We start from the raw sequence: 23,753 nt of genomic DNA on the forward strand, positions 1-23,753 counted from the left end.
TTTTCCTCTTCGAGCGAACATACCTTGACTGTGTCCAAACTATCTCTTCTCTGAAGCGAGCCCATTGTTCAGCTTTCAGTTTTCCTGCCAGCTTTTGACTCCAATTTATTCATCCCAGCTCCATTCTTACCCCATTGAAGTTTGCCTTCCCCCAGTTAATTATTCTTACCCTGGATTGCTCTTTGTCCTTTTCCATAGTCAACCTAAACCTTATGGTACAATGATCCTTTTCCCCTGAACAAGCTCCTACTGATATTTGATTCACTTGGCCCACCTCATTCCCAAGAACCAGGTCTAGCAGCACCTCCTTTCTCGTTGGACTTGCAACATACTGTTGTAGAAAATTTTCCTGAACACAATTTCAGTAAGGCTTTTGATAAGGTCCTGCATGGGAGATTGGTTAAGAAGGTAAGAGCCCATGGGATCCAGGGCAATTTGGCAAATTGGATCCAAAATTGGCTTAGTGGTAGGAGGCAGAAGGTGATGGTCGAGGGTTGTTTTTGCAAGTGGAAGCCTGTGACCAGTGGTGTACCACAGGGATCGGTGCTGGGACCCTTGCTGTTTGTAGCATACATTAATGATTTAGACGTGAATATAAGAGGTTTGATCAGTAAGTTCGCAGATGACATGAAAATTGGTGGTGTTGTAAATAGTGAGGAGGAAAGCCTTAGATTACAGGAAGATATAGATGGGCTGGTAAGATGGGCAGAGCAGTGGCAAATGGAATTTAATCCTGAGAAGTGTGAGATGATGCATTTTGGGAGGACTAACAAGGCAAGGGAATACACAATGGATGGTAGGACTCTAGAAAGTACAGAGGGTCAGAGGGACCTTGGTGTACTTGTCCATAGATCACTGAAGGCAGCAGCACAGGTAGATAAGATTAGATTAGATTAGATTAGAGATACAGCACTGAAACAGGCCCTTCGGCCCACCGAGTCTGTGCCGAACATCAACCACCCATTTATACTAATCCTACACTAATCCCATATTCCTACCAAACATCCCCACCTGTCCCTATATTTCCCTACCACCTACCTATACTAGTGACAATTTACAATGGCCAATTTACCTATCAACCTGCAAGTCTTTTGGCTTGTGGGAGGAAACCGGAGCACCCGGAGAAAACCCACGCAGACACAGGGAGAACTTGCAAACTCCACACAGGCAGTACCCAGAATCGAACCCGGGTCCCTGGAGCTGTGAGGCTGCGGTGCTAACCACTGCGCCACTGTGGTTAGGAAGGCAAATGGAATACTTGCCTTTATTAGCCGAGGCATAGAATATAAGAGCAGGGAGGTTATGATGGAGCTGTATAAAGCGCTAGTTAGGCCACAGCTGGAGTACTGTGTACAGTTCTGGGCACCACACTATAGGAAGGATGTGATTGCACTGGAGAGGGTGCAGAGGAGATTCACCAGGATGTTGCCTGGGCTGGAGCATTTCAGCTATGAAGAGAGACTGGATAAACTAGGGTTGTTTTCCTTGGAGCAGAGAAGGCTAAGGGGGGACATGATTGAGGTATACAAAATTATGAGAGGCATTGATAGGATAGATAGGAAGGAACTTTTTACCTTAGCGGAGGTGTCACTAACCAGAGGGCATAGATTTAAGGTAAGGGGCAGGAGGTTTAGAGGGGATTTGAGGAAAACAATTTTCACCCAGAGGGTGGTTGGAATCCGGAACACACTGCCTGAAGGGGTGGTAGAGGCAGGAACCCTCACAACATTTAAGAAGTATTTAGATGAGCACTTGAAACACCATAGCATACAAGGCTACGGGCCAAGTGCTGGAAAATGGGATTAGATTAGATAGGTGCTTGATGGCTGGCACAGACACAATGGGCCGAAAGGCCTGTTTCTCTACTGTATAACTCTATGACTCTCGGAACTCTTGCCCCTCACTAATCTTTACACTACTGTTATCCCAGTCTATGTTTGGATAATTAAAGTCCCCCATTATAACTTGCCTATACTTTTTGCACCTCTCCGTAATTTCCTTGCAAGGTTGTTCCTCCATGTCCTTCCCACTAGCTGGTGGCCTATAGACAACACCGAGCAATGTCACCATACCTTTTTTGTTCCTTAGATCTAGCCAAATTGATTCTGTCCTCGACCCTTCTGGGACTTCCTTTTTTCCCGGCACTGCAATGTTCTCCTTAATCAATACTGTCACTCCTCCCCCTTTTTTCCCCTTTCCTTTCTTTCCTGAACACTTTGTATCCAGGAATATTTAACACCCAGTCCTGCCCTTCTTTGAGCCAGGTCTCTGTAATAGCCTCAACATCATATTTCCACATGACAATCTGCGCCTGTACCTCACCAGTCTGATTAACCACACTCCGTGCATTCACATACATGCACATTAACCCTGTTTTAGACTTTATTACTTTGTCCCTTACACTGACCCCACCTAATAACTTACTATTCCCTAATCTAGTGCTATCTATCTCCTCCAGTATCCTGTGCACCTTGGTATTCCTCTCTGATACTTACACCTGGTTCCCACACCCACAGGTTACCAGTTTTGCTTCCCTCCAATCTGAGCTCCCTCTCGGGTTCCCATCCCCCTGACAATTTAGTTTAAACCCTCCCCAACAGCACTAGCAAATCTCCCTGCGAGGATATTCATGCCAGTCCTGCTAAGATGCAACCCGTCCATCTTGTACAGGTCCCATCTGCCCCAGAACTGGTCCCAATGTCTCAGAAATCTGATGCCCTCCCTCCTAAACCAGTTCTCCAGCCACGTGTTCAATCGCTCAATTCTCCTATTCCTGTGCTGAGTTGCACGTGGGACTGGGAGTAATCCTGAGATTACTGCTTTTGAGGTCCTGCTTTTTAATCTCCTTCCTAGCTCCCTAAAATCTGCTTTCAGGAGCTCATCCCCCTTCTTACCTATGTCATTGGTACCAATGTAGACCACGACCTCTGGCTGGTCACCCTCCCCAGAAGAATGTCCTGCAGCCTCTCCGTGACAACCTTGACCCTGGCACCAGGGAGGCAACACACCATCCTGGAGTCACGTTTACTGCCACAGAAACACCTGTCTGTTCCCCTAACTAACGAATCCCCTATCACTACTGCTCTTCTACTCCTACTCCTACTCCTCCCCTCCTGTGCAGCTGAGCCACCTGTGGTTCCACAAGCGTGGCTCTGACTGCACTCCTCTGACAAACCATCACCCTCACCAGTATCCAAAATCGAAAATCGATTAGCGAGTGAGATAACATAAGAGGGCGATCATTTAGGACTGAGATGAGGAGAAATTACTTTACTCGGAAGGTTGTGAATCATTGGAATTCTCTACCCCAGAGGATTGTGGATGCTCCATCGTTGAATAGATTCAAGACTAGGACAGACAGAGTTTTGATCTCTCAGGAATCAAGGGGCATGGGAAGTGGGCAGGAAAGTGGAGTTGAGGTAGATCAATCATCATCGTATTAAATGGCAGAGCAGGTTCAAGGGGCCGAATGGCCTACTCCTGCTCCTATTTCTTAGGTTCTTATACCATATGAACCATTGGCAGCTCAGAGACCCAAATCCAAACCCTGACCCCAGGGGGAGCTCAGAGACCCGAACCCTGACCCCAGACACAGGGAGCTCAGAGACCCGAACCCTGACCCCAGACACAGGGAGCTCAGAGACCCAAACCCTGACCCCAGGGGGAGCTCAGAGACCCGAACCCTGACCCCAGGGGGAGCTCAGAGAGCCAAATCCTGACCACAGACACTGGGAGCTCAGAGACCCAAACCCTAAATCTGGGGGAGCTCAGAGACCCGAACCCTGACCCCAGACACAGGGAGCTCTGGGACCCAAAGCCTGACCCCAGGGGGAGCTCAGAGACCCCACTCCAGACTCCGACCGTCAATCTGTTACTAGCTCTTTCTTACAGCAGTTTTCCCGGCGAATCCATTCAGTACTCAGGATCCCTAGTGAACGACAGGCCTCTCCGTATGCTGCCAGTGAACTGCAGATTTGTGATCTCTCATCCCAGTAACATGCATCCAATGCACAGGACTTGTAAAATGGCAAGGGGTTGATGAATCCATAACATGGCTGGAAGAAACCCTTCATCTCAGTGAGTTTCAGGCAACTTCCTTCATTCTGTAGCTGGATAATGTCCTGATTATCACAAGTGAGCGATAAGGCAGCGTACCGATCTTCATCACAACTGTGGGACAGACAGAGCCAGTCAGTATCCTCAGTATAGAAAGAAGACAACAGATCATCTTCCTAAAACCTCATTCTCTAATACTGGGCAGTGAGGCAATATGGGCAGAACTCAGAAATAGGAAGGGTGCGGTAACAATGTTGGGGCTGTACTACAGGCCTCCCAACAGCGAACGTGAGATAGAGGTACAAATATGTAAACAGATTATGGAAAGATGTAGGAGCAACAGGGTAGTGGTGATAGGAGATTTTAATTTTCCCAACATTGACTGGGATTCACTTAGTGTTAGAGGTCCAGATGGAGCAGAATTTGTAAGGAGCATCCAGGAGGGTTTTCTAGAGCAGTATGTAAATAGTCCAACTCGGGAAGGGGCCATACTGGACCTGGTGTTGGGGAATGAGCCCGGCCAGGTGGTTGAAGTTTCAGTAGGGGACTACTTTGGGAATAGTGATCACAATTCCGTAAGTTTTAGAATACTCATGGACAAAGACGAGAGTGGTCCCAAAGGAAGAGTGCTAAATTGAGGGAAGGCCAACTATACCAAAATTCGGCAGGAGCTGGGGAATGTAGATTGGGAGCAGCTGTTTGAAGGTAAAATCCCAAAGCCTTTTATTCATATATAAGGAGCAAGAGGGTAACTAGAGAAAGGATTGGCCCACTCAAGGACAAAGGAGGAAAGTTATGCATGGATTCAGAGAAAATGGGTGAGATTCTAAACGAGTACTTTGCATCGGTTATCACCGGGGAGAGGGACAATACGGATGTTGAGGTTAGGGACAGATGTTTGATTACTCTAGGTCAAGTCGGCATAAGGAGGGAGGAAGTGTTGGGTATTCTAAAAGGCATTAAGGTGGACAAGTCCCCAGGTCCGGATGGGATCTATCCCAGGTTACTGAGGGAAGCGAGAGAGGAAATAGCTGGGGCCTTAACAGATATCTTTGCAGCATCCTTAAACACGGGTGAGGTCCCGGAGGACTGGAGAATGGCTAATGTTGTCCCCTTGTTTAAGAAGGGTAGCAGGGAAAATCCAGGTAATTATAGACCGGTGAGCCTGACGTCAGTGGTAGGGAAGCTGCTGGAGAAGATACTGAGGGATAGGATCTATTCCCATTTGGAAGAAAATGGGCTTATCAGTGATAGGCAACATGGTTTTGTGCAGGGAAGGTCATGTCTTACCAACTTAATAGAATTCTTTGAGGAAGTGACAAAGTTGATTGATGAGGGAAGGGCTGTAGATATCATCTACATGGACTTCAGTAAGGCGTTTGATAAGGTTCCCCATGGTAGGCTGATGGAGAAAGTGAAGGCGCATGGGGTCCAGGGTGTACTAGCTAGATGGATAAAGAACTGGCTGGGCAACAGGAGACAGAGAGTAGCAGTGGAAGGGAGTTTCTCAAAATGGAGACGTGTGACCAGTGGTGTTCCACAGGGATCCGTGCTGGGACCACTGTTGTTTGTGATATACATAAATGATTTGGAGGAAAGTATAGGTGGCCTGATCAGCAAGTTTGCAGACGACACTAAGATTGGTGGAGTAGCAGATAGTGAAGGGGACTGTCAGAGAATACAGCAGAATATAAATAGATTGGAGAGTTGGGCAGAGAAATGGCAGATGGAGTTCAATCAGGGCAAATGCGAGGTGATGCATTTTGGAAGATCCAATTCAAGAGTGAATTATACAGTAAATGGAAAAGTCATGGGGAAAATTGATGTACAGAGAGATTTGGGTGTTCAGGTCCATTGTTCCCTGAAGGTGGCAACGCAGGTCAATAGAGTGGTCAAGAAGGCATACGGCATGCTTTCCTTCATCTGACGGGATATTGAGTACAAGGGTTGGCAGGTCATGTTACAGTTGTATAAGACATTTGGAATACTGCGTGCAGTTCTGGTCGCCACATTACCAAAAGGATGTAGATGCTTTGGAGAGGGTGCAGAGGAGGTTCACCAGGATGTTGCCTGGTATGGAGGGCGCTAGCTATGAAGAGAGGTTGAGCAGATTAGGATTATTTTCATTAGAAAGACGGAGGTTGAGGGGGGACCTGATTGAGGTGTACAAAATCATGAGAGGTATAGACAGGGTGGATAGCAAGAAGCTTTTTCCCAGAGTGGGGGATTCAATTACTAGGGGTCACGAGTTCAAAGTGAGAGGGGAAAAGTTTAGGGGGGATATGCGTGGAAAGTTCTTTACGCAGAGGGTGGTGGGTGCCTGGAACGTGTTGCCAGCGGAGGTGGTAGACGCGGGCACGGTAGCGTCTTTTCAGATGTATCTAGACAGATACATGAATGGGCAAGAAGCAAAGAGATTCAGACCCTTTGAAAATAGGCGACATGTTTAGATAGAGGATCTGGATCGGCGCAGGCTTGGAGGGCCGAAGGGCCTGTTCCTGTGCTGTAATTTTCTTTGTTCTTTGTGGGAGTGAAAATGGAGAGGGAGCCAGAATAGTAGGATTTATAAGTGACCTGGAAGAGGGTGTAGAAGGGTGGGTTAGTAAATTTGCAGATGACACTAAGGTCGGTGGAGTTGTGGATAGTGCCGAAGGATGTTGTCGGGTACAGAGAGACATAGATAGGCTGCAGAGCTGGGCTGAGAGATGGCAAATGGAGTTTAATGCGGAAAAGTGTGAGGTGATTCACTTTGGAAGGAGTAACAGCAATGCAGAGTACTGGGCTAATGGGAAGATTCTTGGTACTGTAGATGAACAGAGAGATCTTGGTGTCCAGGTGCATAAATCCCTGAAGGTTGCTAACCAGGTTAATAGGGCTGTTAAGAAGGCATATGGTGTGTTAGCTTTTATTAGTAGGGGGGTCGAGTTTCGGAGCCACGAGGTCATGCTGCAGCTGTACAAAACTCTGGTGAGACCGCACCTGGAGTATTGCGTGCAGTTCTGGTCACCGCATTATAGGAAGGATGTGGAAGCTATGGAAAGGGTGCAGAGGAGATTTACTAGGATGTTGCCTGGTATGGAGGGAAGGTCTTACGAGGAAAGGCTGAGGGACTTGAGGTTGTTTTCGTTGGAGAGAAGGAGGAGGAGAGGTGACTTAATAGAGACATATAAGATAATCAGAGGGTTAGATAGGGTGGATAGTGAGTGTCTTTTTCCTCGGATGGTGATGGCAAACACGAGGGGACATAGCTTTAAGTTGAGGGGTGATAGATATCGGACAGATGTGAGAGGTAGTTTCTTTACTCAGAGAGTAGTAAGGGCGTGGAACGCCCTGCCTGCAGCAGTAGTAGATTCGCCAACTTTAAGGGCATTTAAGTGGACATTGGATAGACACATGGATGAAAATGGAATAGTGTAGGTCAGATGGTTTCACAGGTCGGCGCAACATCGAGGGCCGAAGGGCCTGTACTGCGCTGTAATGTTCTAAATTCTAAATTCTAAAAGATTAAAGTCAGTGATGGAGGTCTGGAGCAGATGGCATGGATAGAATGGTGTAAAGATGTTGTTGAGATTTGTAGAGGAAGGTAAGTATTTTGAAATCAGTGTGCTGTGGATGGGGAGCCAATGGCAGACTGGGTAATAGGAACCAATATTTAGTACAGGAGAGGACTAGTTGGAATTTATCTAGGGGAGAACCAGGGAGGCTGACCACGGAAAGAGGTTGTTACACAACATTAGATTTCATTGGGATGGTAATATATTAACATGAATAGAGGATTGGTTAAAAAACAGAAAACAGAGTGTAGGAATAAATGGATCATTTTCAGGTTGGTAGGATATAATTAGTGAGGGTAACTAATGAGATCAATGCTTAGGTCTCAGCTATCTACAATCTAGCTCAATGATTTAGATGAGGGCACCAAGTGTAATGTATCCAAGTTTGCAGATGATACAAAGCTAGGTAGAAAAGTAAGCTGTGAGGAGGATGCAAAGAAGCTACAAATATATATAAACTGGTTAAGTGGGCAAGAAGGTAGCAGATGGAATGAAATTATCCACTGTGGTAGGAAGACTGGAAAAGCAGAATATTTTTGAAAAGGTGAGAAACTAGTAAGTGTTGGCATTCAGAGGGATTTGGTTGCCCTTGGGTACAAATTACAGGAAGTTAACATGCAGGTACAGCAAGCGATTAGGAATGCAAATGGCATGTTAGCCTTTACTAAAAAGGGGGTTGGAGTATTAGACTAAGGAAGTCTTTCTGCAATTATATAGGGCTTTGATGAGACCATATCTGGAATACTGTGTGGGGTTTTGGTCCCCTTATCTAAGGAAGGGATGTTCTTGCCTTAGAGGGGATGCAATGAAGTTTCACTAGGTTGATTCCTGGAATGAGAGGGTCGTCCTATAAATGAGATATTGAATAGAATGATTGTATATTCTCTCGAGTTTAGAGGAATGAGAGGTGATCTCAATGAAATATATAAAACTCTCAGATGGCTTGACAGGGTAAATGCTGAGAGGCTGTTTCCCCAGCTGGAAGGTCTAGAACTCGGGAACACATTCCCAGGATAAGGGGTCGGCCATTTAGGACCGAGATAGGAGATATCTTTTCACTCAGAAGGTTATGAATTATTGGAATTCTCTACCCCAGAGGCTTGTGGATGTTCAGTCGTTGAGTACAGTCAAGGCTGAAATTGATATCTTTTTGGACACTAAGGGAATCAAGGGATATGGGAATCGAGTGGGAAAGTGAAATTGAAGTAGATCAGCCATGATCTTATTGAATGGTGCAGCAGGATCAATTTGCGTCTGGCTTACTCCTGCTCCTATTTCTTATCTTAAGAACAGCATTGGAGAAGTTGAGTGTGGAGATGATGAAAGTGTGGGCGAGAGTTTCACTGTTAGGCTCAGGTGATGGATAAGATATGGGATTTGAAATATAGCTGAGAGCCAACAGGGTACCAGGCTTTCTGATCATTCAATGAGCAGCAGAAAAGCGAATGCAACTTGGGGCTAAGATGCAAAGACTTTGGCTGAATTTTCAACAGATTGATACACCATCATTAACCTGGATAAGGGTTGGACTCATCCACAACTTGACATTACACGGGTTGTCAGAGAGCAGTAGGGAGTGGAGTGGTGGAGGATGAGGGGTGATGAATTCTTAATGAATACTTTGCGTCTGTCTTCACAAAAGAGGGGGACGATGCAGATATTGTAGTTAAGGAGGAAGAGTGTGAAGTATTGGATGTGATAAACATAGGGAGAGAGGAAGTATTAATGGGATTAGCATCCTTGAAAGTTGATAAATCACCAGGGCCAGATGAAATGTATCCTAGGCAGTTAAAAGAAGCAAGAGAGGAAATAGCAGAATGTCTGACTATCATTTTCCAGTCCTCACTGGATACAGGTGTGGTGCAAAGGATTGGAGAATTGCTAAGGTTTTACCTCTGTTTAAAAAGGGAGCGAAGGATAGACTGAATAATTACAGGTCAGTCAGTCTAACCTCAGTAGTGGGCAAATTACTGGCATCTATTCTGAGAGACAGGATAAACTGTCACTTAAGAAGGCACAGGTTAATCAAGGATAGTCAGCATGGATTTGTTAAGGGAAGATCTTGTTTGCCCAACTTGATCGAATTTTTTGAAGAAGTAACAGTGGGCGGCACAGTGGCGCAGTGGTTAGCACCGCAGCATCACAGCTCCAGCGACCCGGGTTCAATTCTGGGTACTGCCTGTGTGGAGTTTGCAAGTTCTCCCTGTGTCTGCGTGGGTTTCCTCCGGGTGCTCCGGTTTCCTCCCACATGCCAAAGACTTGCAGGTTGATCGGTAAATTGGCCATTATAAATTGCCCCTAGTATAGGTAGGTGGTAGGGAAATATAGGGACAGGTGGGGATGTGGTAGGAATATGGAATTAGTGTAGGATTAGCATAAATGAGTGGCTGATGGTCGGCACAGACTCGGTGGGCCAAAGGGCCATATAAATAAATAACAAGGAAGATAGATGAGGGTAGTGCAGTTGATGTGGTCTACATGGATTTTAGCAAGACTTTTGACAAGGTCCTATCTGGCAAACTGGTTAAAAAAATAAAATCCCATGGGATCCAGTGAAATGCAGCAAGGTGGATACAAAATTGGCTCAGTAGCAGGAAACAAAGGGTAATTGTTGATGGCTGTTTTAGCGACTGGAGGGCTGTTTCCAGTGGCATTCCGCAGGGCTCAGTACTGGGTCCCTGCTTTTTGTGGTATATATTAACAATTTGGATGTAAATGTAGGGGGCATGATCAAGAAGTTTGCAGATGTCACAAAGATTGGCCGTGTGGTAGATAGCGAGGAGGATAGCTGTAGGCTGCAGGAAGATATTGATGGTCTGGTCAGATGGAATTCAACTTGGAGAAGTGTGAGGTGATGCATTTGGGGAGGTCAAACAAGGCAAAGGAATACATGATTAATGGGACAATACTGAGAAGTGTAGAGGAAGTGAGGGACCTTGGAGTGAATGTCCACAGATCCCTGAAGGTAGCAAGAAAGGTTGATAAGGTGGTTAAGAAGGCAGATGGAATCCTTTCCTTTATTAGCCAAGATATTGAATACAAGAGCAGGGAGGTTATGCTGGAACTGTATAACTCATTGGTTGGGCCACAACTTGAGTACTGTGTGCCGTTCTGGTTGCCTCATTACAGAAAGGATGTAATTGCACTAGAGAGGGTACAGAGGAGATTTCCGAGGATGTTGCCAGGACTGGAAAAATGCAGCTATGAGGAAAGATTGGATAGGCTGGGGTTGTTCTCCTTGGAACAGAGAATGCTGAGGGGAGATCTGATTGAAATGTCCAAAATTTTGAGGGGCCTGGACAGGGTGGAGGTGAAGGGTCTATTCACCTTAGCAGAGAGGTCAGTGACGAGGGGGCATAGATTTAAAGTGATTGGTAGAAAAATTAGAGGGGAGATGAGGAAATGCTTTTTCATCCAGAGGGTGGTGGGGGTCTGGAACTCACTGCCTGAAAGGGTAGTTGAGGCAGAGACCCTCAACTCATTCAAAAGGAGTCTGGATATGCACCTCAAGTACCGTAAGCTGCAGGGCTACGGACCAAATGCTGGAAGGTGGGATTAGAATAGGTGCATTGTTTTTCAGCCGGCACAGACACAATGGGCCAAGTGGCCTCTTTCTGTGCCTTAAACTTTCTATGATTCTATGAACAGTAGTGCTTGTTATTATACTTCTAGAAGCCGACCCTATGCTTATAGAGGATGTCACTGACAGAATCAGGTAGACGAGGATGAGATGTGGAAGAGTTAGGAGACAAGCCATGAATATCACAAAAGAAGCTGATGCAGGAGGGGTGGAGGAGGATGGAGTGATTACTTATTATTAATTCATTCATCCTCCTCCACACACTCCATGGGTTTGTCCCTCATCCTATTTGTTCTGGAAGTTACATATTGAACACCACAGAACGTGATGATATAAATCTCACTGCCGACACATTGGCTGTTGCTATCCGGTATCAGCTCACTGTCTTCATCCCCAGTCTAGATCCTCTATTAACTGGCATTGATGGCAATAAATCAAATTTAGACATGGCTAAAAGACAATAGAGCCTTCTTATTCTGTCTCATTAAACCGTGCGGTTCTTTCGAGAACAGAAGGATAGGGAAAAACTTAAAGTTAAATAACTTTAGGAAAGCGTCTAGAAGCAGAGAACCTCAGCATGCCAGAGACACAAACCTGAAAGAACAAAGCTTAACAAAAAAAGCAAAGGTGTTCCTAGGTTTTATAAATAGGAACGTTGAGTACAATAGAGATAATAAGATATCCTCTCAGAATGAGAGGGTCAGCATGTGACTGTCATGCAATCGGTCCTAGTGGAATATTCGAAACTGCTAAATCCGCACCACATTCTCTCAACTCATCCTCGCCTAATGGTTGCCCATCTGTTTTATTCAAACAGCTGACACTAGAAACTTTGGTGGAGTCAAACTCCAGGGGCAGAGCGTAACAGTTCCAATAGTGGAGTGGGATCATGGATATTCAGACCTGGCGTCCATATGTGTGAGACAGACTTACGAACCTTACCTGTTCTGCATGCCATTGGTTTTCCAGCTCTTTGCCAATTCCAGGATGGTCTGTGCTGGTTTTCCTCGTGAACTTAAGTCGTCATCATTAGGATTCCCATTAAAGTTTCCACACAGACCACACACCTTGTTCTGTAGACGCTCCCCCATCCTGATGGACAGCAAATTAAACCAGTTGTATTGGATCTGAATACCTTGAATAGTATCAATTATCAGGAATCCCTCAGCAGTTGAGATCTTCGTTAGCCCTGTGGCAACAGGAATTGTGACAGTGGTTCCATTCACCTGACAGATAGGACAATGTTAGTCACGGGTTTTGGAAAGAGGTACATTCTTGCACATTTCTCCTTCATTATAAGGGGAGTCTTTGTGTGTGGGACATTGTGAGCAGCTTGGTGAAGATGTATACGGGCAAGTATTTTCAGCAAAATTATAAAGGCAAACTTTTAGAAAGAGTAATTAGGGAAATCTCCAGTTTTACCAGATCACTATAGTAACCAAAGGAATAGTTACCCCAGAAAGGAATATTACCAGACTACAGATGAAATTCAGAGGATATTGTCATTAAATAAACCATGCCAAAGAATTTAAGGAGAGATCACATCACAGAGAGAGGGGAGAGCTAGGCAGAGAATTAGGGACAGTAGAGAAATACACAGTGGCGTATGGGCGGCACAGTGACGCAGTGGTTAGCACCGCAGCCTCACAGCTCCAGGGACCCGGGTTCAATTCTGGGAACTGCCTGTGCGGAGTTTGCAAGTTCTCCCTGTGTCTGCGTGGGTTTTCGCCGGGTGCTCCGGTTTCCTCCCACATCCAAAAGACTTGCAGGTGATAGGTAAATTGGCTGTTGTAAATTGCCCCTAGTATAGGTAGGTGATAGGGAAATATGGGATTACTGTAGGGTTAGTATAAATGGGTGGTTGTTGGTCGGCACAGACTCGGTGGGCCGAAGGGCCTGTTTCAGTGTTGTATCTCTAAATAAAAAAAAATAAAAATAAAATAAAATAGACACAGAGACACAGAGCAGAGCAAATGAATGAGAAAGGGAGAGACAGATAGAGGATGTGAGTGAGAATAATTGTGAAAGTGAATGAAGGGGAGAGAGAATAAATGAGAAGTACAATAAATGTGAGAGAGAATGGAGATGATCAAAATAATGATTGATTCTTTTGCTGATTCTCCCTCTCAATGTAAGACAGAGAACAAAATGAATGAGATTGATTGAGAGTGAATATATGAGAGTGAGAATTAATTAATAAATTTGAGACAACATGAAAGAGGACCTTAAAGTGGCAGAGAAAGAATGTGACAGAGCGTTACAATCAGGTTAGGAGGGGTCAAAGGGTTCCCTTCCTGTCCCTCTCCTTGTTTGACCACAACAAGTTTATTTCTTTTTTTAAAGTGGATATACTTGCCAATTCAGTGAGTGTTTAAGTATTTACGTGCTATGATCAGAAAAAGGAACCAATCAGACAGGCTTTCTTGAGTTTAACAAAGAAAGAGGTGAGCTTTATTGTGCTTACGAACATACGAATTAGGAGCTGGAGTAGGCCACTCGGCCCTTCGAGCCTGCCCTGCCATTCAATACGTTCATGGCTGAACTGATTATTCCACATTTCCACCTACCCCCCGATAACCTTTCACCCCGTTGCTTATCAAGAATCTATCTACCTCTGCCTTAAAAATATTCAAAGACTCTGCTTCCACTGCCTTTTGAGGAAGAGAATTCCAAAGACTCAGGACCCTCTGAGAGAAAAAATTTCTCCTCATCTCTGTCTTAAATGGGCGACTCCTTATTTTTAAACAGTGACCCTTACTTCGAGATTCTCCCACAAGGGTAAACATCCTTTCCACATCCACCCTGTCAAGACCCCTCAGGATCTTCTGTTTCAATCAAGTCGCCTCTTACTCTTCTAAATTCCAGTGGATACAAGCCTAGCCTGTCCAACCTTTCCTCGTAAGACAACCCGCCCATTCCAAGTATTAGTCTGGTAAACCTTCTCTGTACTGCCTCCAATGCATTTACATCCTTCCTTAAATAAGGAGTCCAGTACTGTACACAGTACTCCAGGTGTGGTCTCACCATTGCCCTGTATAGCTGAAGCATAATCTCTCTTGCTTTTGTATTCAATTCCCCTTGCGATAAACAATAACATTCTTTCCTAATTACGCACTGTACCTGCATACTAACCTTTTAAGATTCATGCACTCGGACACCCAGATCCCTCTGCGTCTCAGAACTCTGCAATCTCTCACCATTTAGATAATATACTTCTTTTTTATTCTTCCTACCAAAGTGGACAATTTCACACATTTCCACATTATACTCCATTTGCCAGGTCTTTTCCCACTCACTTAACCTATCTATATCCCTTTGTAGCCTCCTTATATCCTCTTCACAAGTTACTTTCCTACCTATCTTTGTGTTATCAGCAAATTAAGCAACCATACCTTCAGTCCCTTCATCTAAGTCATTTATATAAATTGTAAAAAGTTGAGACCCCAGCACAGATCCCTGTGACACACCACTCGTTACATCTTGCCAACCAGAAAATGACCCATTTATGCCTTCTCGGTTTCCTGTTAGCTAACCAATCTTCTATCCATGCCAATATGTTACCCCCTACACCATGAACTTTTATTTTCTGCAATAACCTTTGATGTGGCACCTTATCAAATGCCTTCTGGAAATCTAAGTGTAATACATCCACAGCACATGTAACTCCCTCAAAGAACTCCAATAAATTGGTTAAACATGATTTTCCTTTCACAAAACCATGTTGACTCTGCCTGATTACCTTGAATTTTTCTAAATGCCCTGCTATAACATCTTTAATAATAGCTTCGAACATTTTCCCTAAGACAGATGTTAAGCTAACTGGCCTGTAGTTTCCTGCTTTCTGTCTCCCTCCCTTTTTGAATAAAGGAGTTAGATTCGCTATTTTCCAACAGAAACTTCCCCGAATCGAGGGAGTTTTAGAAAATTAAAACTAATGAATCAACTATCTCACTAGCCACTTCTTTTAACACCCTAGTATGAAGTCCATCAGGACCCGGGGACTTGTCAGACCGCAGCTCCAACAATTTGTTCAGTGCCACTTCCCTGGTGATTGTAATTTTCTTGAGTTCCTCCCTCCCTTCCATTTCCTGACTTACAGCTAATACTGGGATGTTACTTGTATCCTCAATAGTGAAGATCGATGCAAAATATCTGTTCAATTCATCTGCCATCTCCTTATTATTCATTATTATTTCCCTAGATTCACTTTTTATATGACCAACGTTCACTTTGTTAACTCTTTTCTTTTTTAAATATCTAGAGAAACTCTTACTATCTATCTTTATATTTCTAGCTAGCTTTCTCTTGTACTCTAATTTTACCTTCCTTATCAGTCTTTTAGTCATTCTTTGCTGTTTTTTATATTCTGTCCAATCTTCTGACCTGCCTCCCATCTTTGCGCAATTATATGCTTTATCTTTAAGTCTAATACTATCTTTAACTGTTTTAGTTAACACAGATGGTGGGTCCCACCCTTGGAATTTTTCTTTCTCATTGAAATGTATCTATTTTGTGTATTCTGAAATATCCCCTTAAATGTCTGCCACTGCATCTGAATTGACCTATCCCTTAACCTGATTTGCTCGTTCACTTTCGCCAGCTCTGCTTTCATGCTCTCATAATTACCCTTATTTAAGTTTAAAATACTAGTCTTGGACCCACTCTTCTCTACCTCAAACTGAATGTAAAATTCAATCATATTATGATCGCTGCTACCTAGGGGTGCCTTAACTCTAGTATAGCCTGCTCTCTGGTTGGCTCCAGAACATATTGTTCCAAGAAATTATCCCGAAAACATTCTATGTACTCCTCATCAAGGCTACCTCTGCCCATTTTTCCAGTCTATGCGTAGGTTAAAATCTCCCATAATTATTGCTGTACCTTTCTGACAAGCTGCCATTATTTCTTCCTTTATACCCCGTCCTACAGTGTGGTCAATGTTCGGTGGCCTGTACACCACTCCCACAAGTGACTGCTTGCCTTTATGATTTCTCATCTCCACCCAAACTGCTTCTACATCCTGGTCTACTGAAATTAGGTCATCCCTCTCTATTACACTAATAACATCATTAATTAACAGAGCTACCCCTACCCTTCCTAGCTTCCTGTCCTTCCTAAATGCCATGTACCCTTCAATATTCAGGTCCCAATCTATGTCGTCCTGCAGCCATGTCTCTGTAAGGGCTATCAGATCGTACTTATTTATTACTATTTGCGCTCTCAGCCGATCTAAGTAAAATCATAAGATCTACTGACAAGATAGGGAAATGGTAGAGGAGGATAAGTAGCCTTAGTGATGAGGGATGAAAAGGATTTTAAAAGAAAGTTCTTTGAAGGAGTGACATGTGCTGTGGATAAATGGGAGCCCGTCGACGTATTGTACTTGGATTACCAGAAGGCATTTGACAAGGTGCCACATAAAAGGTTATTGCACAAAGTAGGAGCTCACAGTGTAGGGGGTAACATATTAGCATGGATAGAAAATTGGTTGGCTGGCAGAAAACAGAGAATATGCATAAATGGGTCCATTCCTGATTGGCAGGATGTGACGAGTGGAGTCCCGCAGGGGTCTGTGTTGGGGCCTCAACATTTTACAATTTATATCAATGACTGAGATGAGGGGAGTGATGGCATGGTTGCTAAATTTGCAGATGACACTAAGACAGGTAGGAAAGTATGTTGTGAACAGGACATAAGGAGGTTGCAGACCAACATAGATAGGTTGAGTGAGTGGGCAAAAAATTGGGCAGATGGAGTATAATGTGAGAAAATGTGAAGTTGTTCACTTTGGCAGGAAGAATAAAAAAGCAGAGAATTACTTAAATAGAGAATGACTGCAGAATCCCGAGGTGCAGAGGGAACGAAGTGTTCTAGTGCAGGAGTCACAAAAGGTTAGTATGCAGGTACAGCAAGTAATAAAGAAGGCTAATGGAATGCTATCCTTTATTAAGAGAGGAATTGAAAATAAAAGGATGTTATGCTTCAATTATACAGGGCATTGGTGAGACCACATCTCCAATACTGTGTGTAGTTTTGGTCTCCTTATTTAAGGATGTTACTGCATTGGAGGTGGTTCAGAGGAGGTTTACTAGATTGATACCTGGAATGAGCGGTTTGTCTTATGAGGAAAGGTTGGACAGACTGGGCTTGTTTTCACTGCAGTTTAGAAGAGTGAGGGGAGACTAGATTGAAGTTTATAAGATCCTGAATGGTCTTGACAGGGTGGATGTGGAAAGGATGTTTCCTCTTGTGGGTGAGTCCAAAACTAGGGGGCACTGTTTTAAAATTAGGGGTCGTCCTTTTAGGACAGAGATGAGAAGAAATTTCTTCTCTCAGGGGGTTGTGCGACTTTGGAACTCTCTGCCTCAGAATGTGGTGGAGGCGGAGTCATTGAATATTTTTAAGACAGAGGTAGATAAATTCTTGCTAGGCAAGGGAATCAAGGGTTATTGGGGTAGATGGGAGTGTAGAATTTGAGACAGAAACAGAATAGCCATGATCTTACTGAATGGTGGAGCAGGCTTGATGGGCCGAATGGCCTACTACTGCTCCTAATTCATATGGTTGTATGACTTCAGGATGTTCCAAAGTACTTTACAACCAATTAAGTACTTTTGACTATTGCAGTGTAGGAAACAAGGCAGACAATTTTGCACACAGCAAGCTCCCACAAACAGCAATATGATAATGACCAGATAATATGTTTTAGTGATGTTGGCTAAGGGATATGTATTGGCCAAGACACCAGGGAGAATGCCCTTGCTGTTTTCTCAATATTGCTGTGGGATCTTTTACATCCACCTGAGAGGACGCACGGGATCTTACTTTAACATCTCATCTGAACATTGGTACCTCTGACAACACAGCACTCCCTCAGTACTGCATTGGGATTGTCAGCCTAGATTGTGCTCAAGTCTTTGGAGTGGGGTTCAGACCACATCTCTCTGATTCAGAGAGGAGAGTGCTACCCCACTGAGCCATGGCTGGAAGTAAGAATGAATGGAAGAGAGAGAAGGTATGTGACGCATGCATTAATGTGTAGGAACGAATAAAATAAATGTTTGAGAGAAAAGGAATTTGAGATAAGGAATGAAGGTGAACGAGATAAGAAATAAATGTCACAGAGCAAGAATAAATGTGAAATAAAATCAGTGTGGAAGATAGAGCAATGAATGTAGGAGGGAATGAATCTGAGAGAGATTGAATGTAAGAGAATAAGAGAGGGAACAAAAGCGAAGATGAAGGAAGGCGAGGGTTTACCTGCACCGTATTGCCTGAGATGAGAATCTGTTCCTCGTTGATATAAAGATAAACAGGAGAGATCACAGTCATGTTGGGCATACTCCATTTATCAAAGTTTACAATCAGTTGGAAGGAGATGTCTGGAAGTTTGTGACAGATTGTGGACAGGACAAATGAGCAGGCAGCAGGAAATCGCAGGAAGGCCCCATCAAAGGTCTGGAATATGCCTCCACCAGCAGCAATGCAGTAAGAGCCTTTATTACTGTAACAGCCCCGGATTCCATTGCGGAGTGAGCATGATTCCTCGCTCTTGCACTGACGAGAGTCGCACTGGATCATATTGCGTCCCATGCACCGACAGTGTTTAGAGCAGTTGGTGTTCCAGAAAAACTGTCCTGGCTGAAAAAGACAAACATTTTCAGGAAAACCAAACCCAACTAACAACCCAACTCCTGGAACAAGCAGAGAACCCACATTAGCTTCAATACCCAAAGCAATGAGAAATGGAATGCTCCTCACTGATCCTAGTTATAAGGGTTGTCAAACAGTGCAGAAAGAAACGATTTCTATTGTTTTCAGCCTAACCAATCCTAGGAACAGGAGGATGTCACTCAGTCCCTTCAGCCTGTTCTGGCATTCAGTTAGACCATGGCTGATCCACATCTTAATTCAATTTACCCACCTTGGTTCTGTATCCCCTAATACATTAGCCTAACAAAAATCTATTAATTTCAGATTTTAAATTATCAATTGACAATGGTTAGGAAGGCATATGGGATACTTGTCCTTATTAGCCAAGGCATAGAATATAAGAGCAGGGAGGTTATGATGGAGCTGTATAAAATGCTAGTTAGGCCACAGCTGGAGTACTGTGTACAGTTCTGGTCACCACACTATAGGAAGGATGTGATTGCACTGGAGAGGGTGCAGAGAAGATTCACCAGGATGTTTCCTGGGCTGGAGCATTTCAGCTATGAAGAGAGACTGGATAGGCTAGGGTTGTTTTCCTTAGAGCAGAGAAGGCTGAGGGGGGACCTGATTGAGGTATACAAAATTATGAGGGGCATAGATAGGAAGAAACTTTTTCCCTTAGCAGAGGTGTCAATAACCAGGGGGCATAGATTTAAATAAGGGGCAGGAGATTTAGCGGGGATCTGAGGAAAAACTTTTTCACCCAGAGGGTGGTTGGAATCTGGAACGCAGTGCCTGAAGGGGTGATAGAGGCAGGAACCCTCACAAAATTTAAGAAGTATTTAGATGAGCACTTGAAATGCCATAACATACAAGGCTATAGGCCAAGTGCTGGAAAATGGGATTAGAATAGATAGTGCTTGATGGCCAGCACAGACATGATGGGCCGAAAAGGCCTGTTTCTGTGTTGTATAACTCAACTAATTTTATCACTGTCGGCAAAGGTGATGAACTGAGGTTCAGTTTCGGCAGAACTTTCCAACATACTGAGATAGAATAAACTGCCACTTGGAAAGGCACGGAATTATCAGGGATAGGCAGCATGGATTTGTTAAGGGAAGGTCATGTCTAACTAACTTTTGAATTTTTTGAGGAAGTAACAAGGAGGATTGATGAGGGTAGTGCAGTGGATGTGATCTACATAGATTTTAGTAAGACATTTGATAAGGTCCAGCATGGCAGACTGGTCAGAAAAATAAAAGCCCATGGGATACAGGGGAATGTGGCAAGTTGGATCCAAAATTGGCTCAGTGACAGGAAACAAAGGATAGTAATCGACGGATGTTTTTGTGAATGGAAAGCTGTTTCCAGTGGCGTTCTACAGGGCTCAGTGCTGGGTCCCTTGCTGTTTGTGATATATATTAATGATTTGGACTTAAATGTGGGAGGCATGATTGGAAAATTTGCAGACAACACAAAAATTGGCCGTGTAGTTGATAGTGAAGAGGATAGCTGTAGACTCCAGAATGATATCAATGGTTTGGTTGAGTGGGTGGAAAAGTGGCAAATGGAATTCAATCCAGAGAAGTGTGAGGTAATGCATTTGGGGAGGGCAAACAAGGCGAGGGAATACACAATAAACAGGAGGATATTGAGAGAGGTAGAAGAAGTGAGAGACTTTGGACCCTGAAGGTGGCAGGACAGGTAGATAGAGTGGTGAAAAAGGCATATGGTGGCCGAGACATAGAATACAAAAGCAGGGATGTAAAGCTGAAACTGTATAAAACACTGGTTAGGTCACAGCTGGAGTATTGTGTACAGTTCTGGTCACCACATTACAGGAAGGACATAATTGCTCTGGAGAGAGTGCAGAGGAGATTTACAAAAATGTTGCCAGGGCTTGAAAGTTGCAGCTACGAGGGAAGATTGGATCGGCTAGGGTTGTTTTCTTAGAACAGAGGAGGCTGAGGGGTGACTTAATTGTGGTGTACAAAATTATGAGGGGCCTAGTTAGTGTAGACAGGAAGGACCTGTTTCCCCTAGCGGAGAGGTCAATTACCAGGGGACAAAGATTTAAGGTGATTGGTGGAAGGATTAGAGGTGACATGAGGAAAAACTTATTCACCCAGAGGGTGGTGGGTGTCTGGAATTCACTGCCTGGATCGGTGGTGGAGGCAGAAACTCTCATCTCATTTAAAATAGGTACCTGGGACCTGTACCTGAACTGCTGTAACCTGCAAGGCTACGGACCAGGTGCTGGAAGGTGGGATTAGATTGAGCGGCTAGTTTTTTTCAGCCGGCACAGACACAATGGACTGAATGGCCTCCTTCTGTGCCACAACTTTTCTATGGTTCTATAGTTAACATACCTCGTAGTATTTGTCATCCGCCAGACAGCCGCAGTCCTGGGGCAGGATGCACATTCTCCCATTGAACAGAAAGCCATCATTACATTGACAGCCCTCCAAACAATAATGATTACAGTCCTGGTGGGTTTTGAAGGCGGCACACCCCGGTTGGCACACAGACATACAGTTCTCATAGTGACTATTTGTAGGACATGTGATCACTGTGGGGGAAGAGATCAAATGGGAACCAATTACCAAAAAACAAATTCGCTATTATATGGTCATTTTCCTTTTCATTCCATGAATTTCATTTCATTGCCTCTGAAATACTTCTATTAATGTATCACCTTAATTGACTGCCTCCTCAGAAGCATTTATGTAACTTTACTAAACGTGGCCCACAATATATGATTTAAATGCACCATATTCTCATTAATTCATTACTTGAAACAAACTGAACACTATTCAGACCCAAATTCCTAGCCAAAAGGTTGAAGGATTATATTCCAAAGACAAGGCATAGTCTGTTAGCTATAAATTTGCATAAAATATTTAAACCCATCAACATCCAACAATAGTGTGGAGTTAACATTGCAGTAACAAAACAATACCACCAAGCATCTCATTTTGCAATAGCAGAGGCTGAACAACCTCCCAACACCCTTGGATTAAACACAAATGAACACTAGGTATGATGTCCATCCAATGACTGTAAGGAAACTAAACAATGTCACAAAAATCTTCACTTACTCTGATCTGATACCATAACAAAATAGAGTAATGCCCCAAACAGTACAGTATCACATTTATCCAATAACAGTAAGAATAAAAGCAAAATACTGCGGATGCTGGAAATCTGAAATAAAAACAAGAAATGCTAGAACCACTCAGCAGGTCTGGCAGCATCTGTGGAAAGAGAAGCAGAGTTAACGTTTCGGGTCAGTGACCCTTCATCGGAACAGTAAGAATAACCTTCCCAGCCAATAACAGTGCAGAGTAATCTCCACCCAGTATAAATTCCAGTCCAATATTGACTCTTTCAAATTGTATTTTCCCATCGAGTAACAGGATAAGGTATCCTCAATCAAGTATTGTGAAGTGCAAAGAGGATAGAGGTAGACTTCAAGAGGACATAGACAAGCTAGTGCAATGGGTGGACACATGGCAGATGAAATTTAATGCAGAGATGTGTAAAGTGATACGTTTTGGAAGGAAGAACAAGGAGAGGCAATATAAAATAAAGGATGGTCTTTATGGTCTTCAGGTGATGGTCTTCACCTGAACCAGAGGGGTACCAATATCCTGGGGGGGAGATTTGCTAGTGCTCTTCGGGGAGGTTTAAACTAATTCAGCAGGGGAATGGGAACCTAAAATGTAGTGCCAGTGTACAGGATGTTGAGAGTAGTGAGGTCAGGGATAAGGTTACAAGGACGCAAGAGGGCACTGGCAAGCAAGAACCTGGTTTAAAGTGTGTCTACTTCAACGCCATCATTCATGGATTGTGGGCATCACTGGCAAGGCCAGCATTTGTTGTCCATCCCTAACTGCCCTTGAACTGAGTGGCTTGTTAGGCCATTTCAGGGGGCAGTTAAGAGTCAACTACATTGCTGTGGGTCTGGAATAAAGACTGCAAATTTCCTTCCCTAAAGCACATTAATGAACCAGATGGGTTTTGACAACAATGGATAGTTTCATGACACCATTACTAGCTTCGGATTCCAGATTTTTAAAATTAATTACATTTATTAATTAATTGAATGTAAATTCCACCAGCTGCCATGGTGGGATTTGAACCTGTGTCCCAGGGCATTAGCCTGGGCCTCTGGATTACTAGTCCAATGACATTACCACTGAACCACCGTCTCCCCTGATTAACCTCCTTCTCAACCTGCCTGCCACCTTCAATGATTTGTGCACATATACCCTCAGGTCCCTCTGCTCCTGCACCCCCATTTTAGAATTGTATCTTTTTTTAGAATTAGAACATTATTAGAACATTACAGCGCAGTACAGGCCCTTCGGCCCTCGATGTTGCGCCGACCTGTGAAACCATCTGACCTACACTATTCCATTTTCATCCATATGTCTATCCAATGACCACTTAAATGCCCTTAAAGTTGGCGAGTCTACTACTGCTGCAGGCAGGGCGTTCCACGCCCCTACTACTCTCTGAGTAAAGAAACTACCTCTGACATCTGTCCTATATCTTTCACCCCTCAACTTAAAGCTATGTCCCCTCGTGTTTGCCATCATCATCCAAGGAAAAAGACTCTCACTATCCACCCTATCCAACCCTCTGATTATCTCATATGTCTCTATTAAGTCACCTCTCCTCCTCCTTCTCTCCAACGAAAACAACCTCAAGTCCCTCAGCCTTTACTCGTAAGACCTTCCCTCCATACCAGGCAACATCCGAGTAAATCTCCTCTGCACCCTTTCCATAGCTTCCACATCCTTCCTATAATGCGGTGACCAGAACTGCACGCAATACTCCAGGTGCGGTCTCACCAGAGTTTTGTACAGCTGCAGCATGACATCGTGGCTCCGAAACTCGATCCCCCT

General features: G+C 44.0%; 1 protein-coding gene across 1 annotated transcript in view; it reads right to left on the bottom strand.

Moving 5' to 3' along the window:
• Nucleotides 1-23,753, bottom strand: part of tecta (tectorin alpha) — a 113,225-nt gene that overhangs the window by 26,769 nt on the left and 62,703 nt on the right. The window contains exons 12-15 of the mRNA XM_068054277.1: nt 21,213-21,412; nt 18,451-18,831; nt 12,133-12,416; nt 3,890-4,170 (exon numbers count right to left, since the gene is read on the bottom strand). Of these exons, the coding sequence (XP_067910378.1) occupies nt 3,890-4,170; nt 12,133-12,416; nt 18,451-18,831; nt 21,213-21,412 (1,146 nt within the window). The remainder of the gene's footprint in view (nt 1-3,889; nt 4,171-12,132; nt 12,417-18,450; nt 18,832-21,212; nt 21,413-23,753) is intronic.

This window comes from Heterodontus francisci, chromosome 22 (assembly GCF_036365525.1).
Source record: "Heterodontus francisci isolate sHetFra1 chromosome 22, sHetFra1.hap1, whole genome shotgun sequence".
NCBI classification, from domain to species: domain Eukaryota; kingdom Metazoa; phylum Chordata; class Chondrichthyes; order Heterodontiformes; family Heterodontidae; genus Heterodontus; species Heterodontus francisci.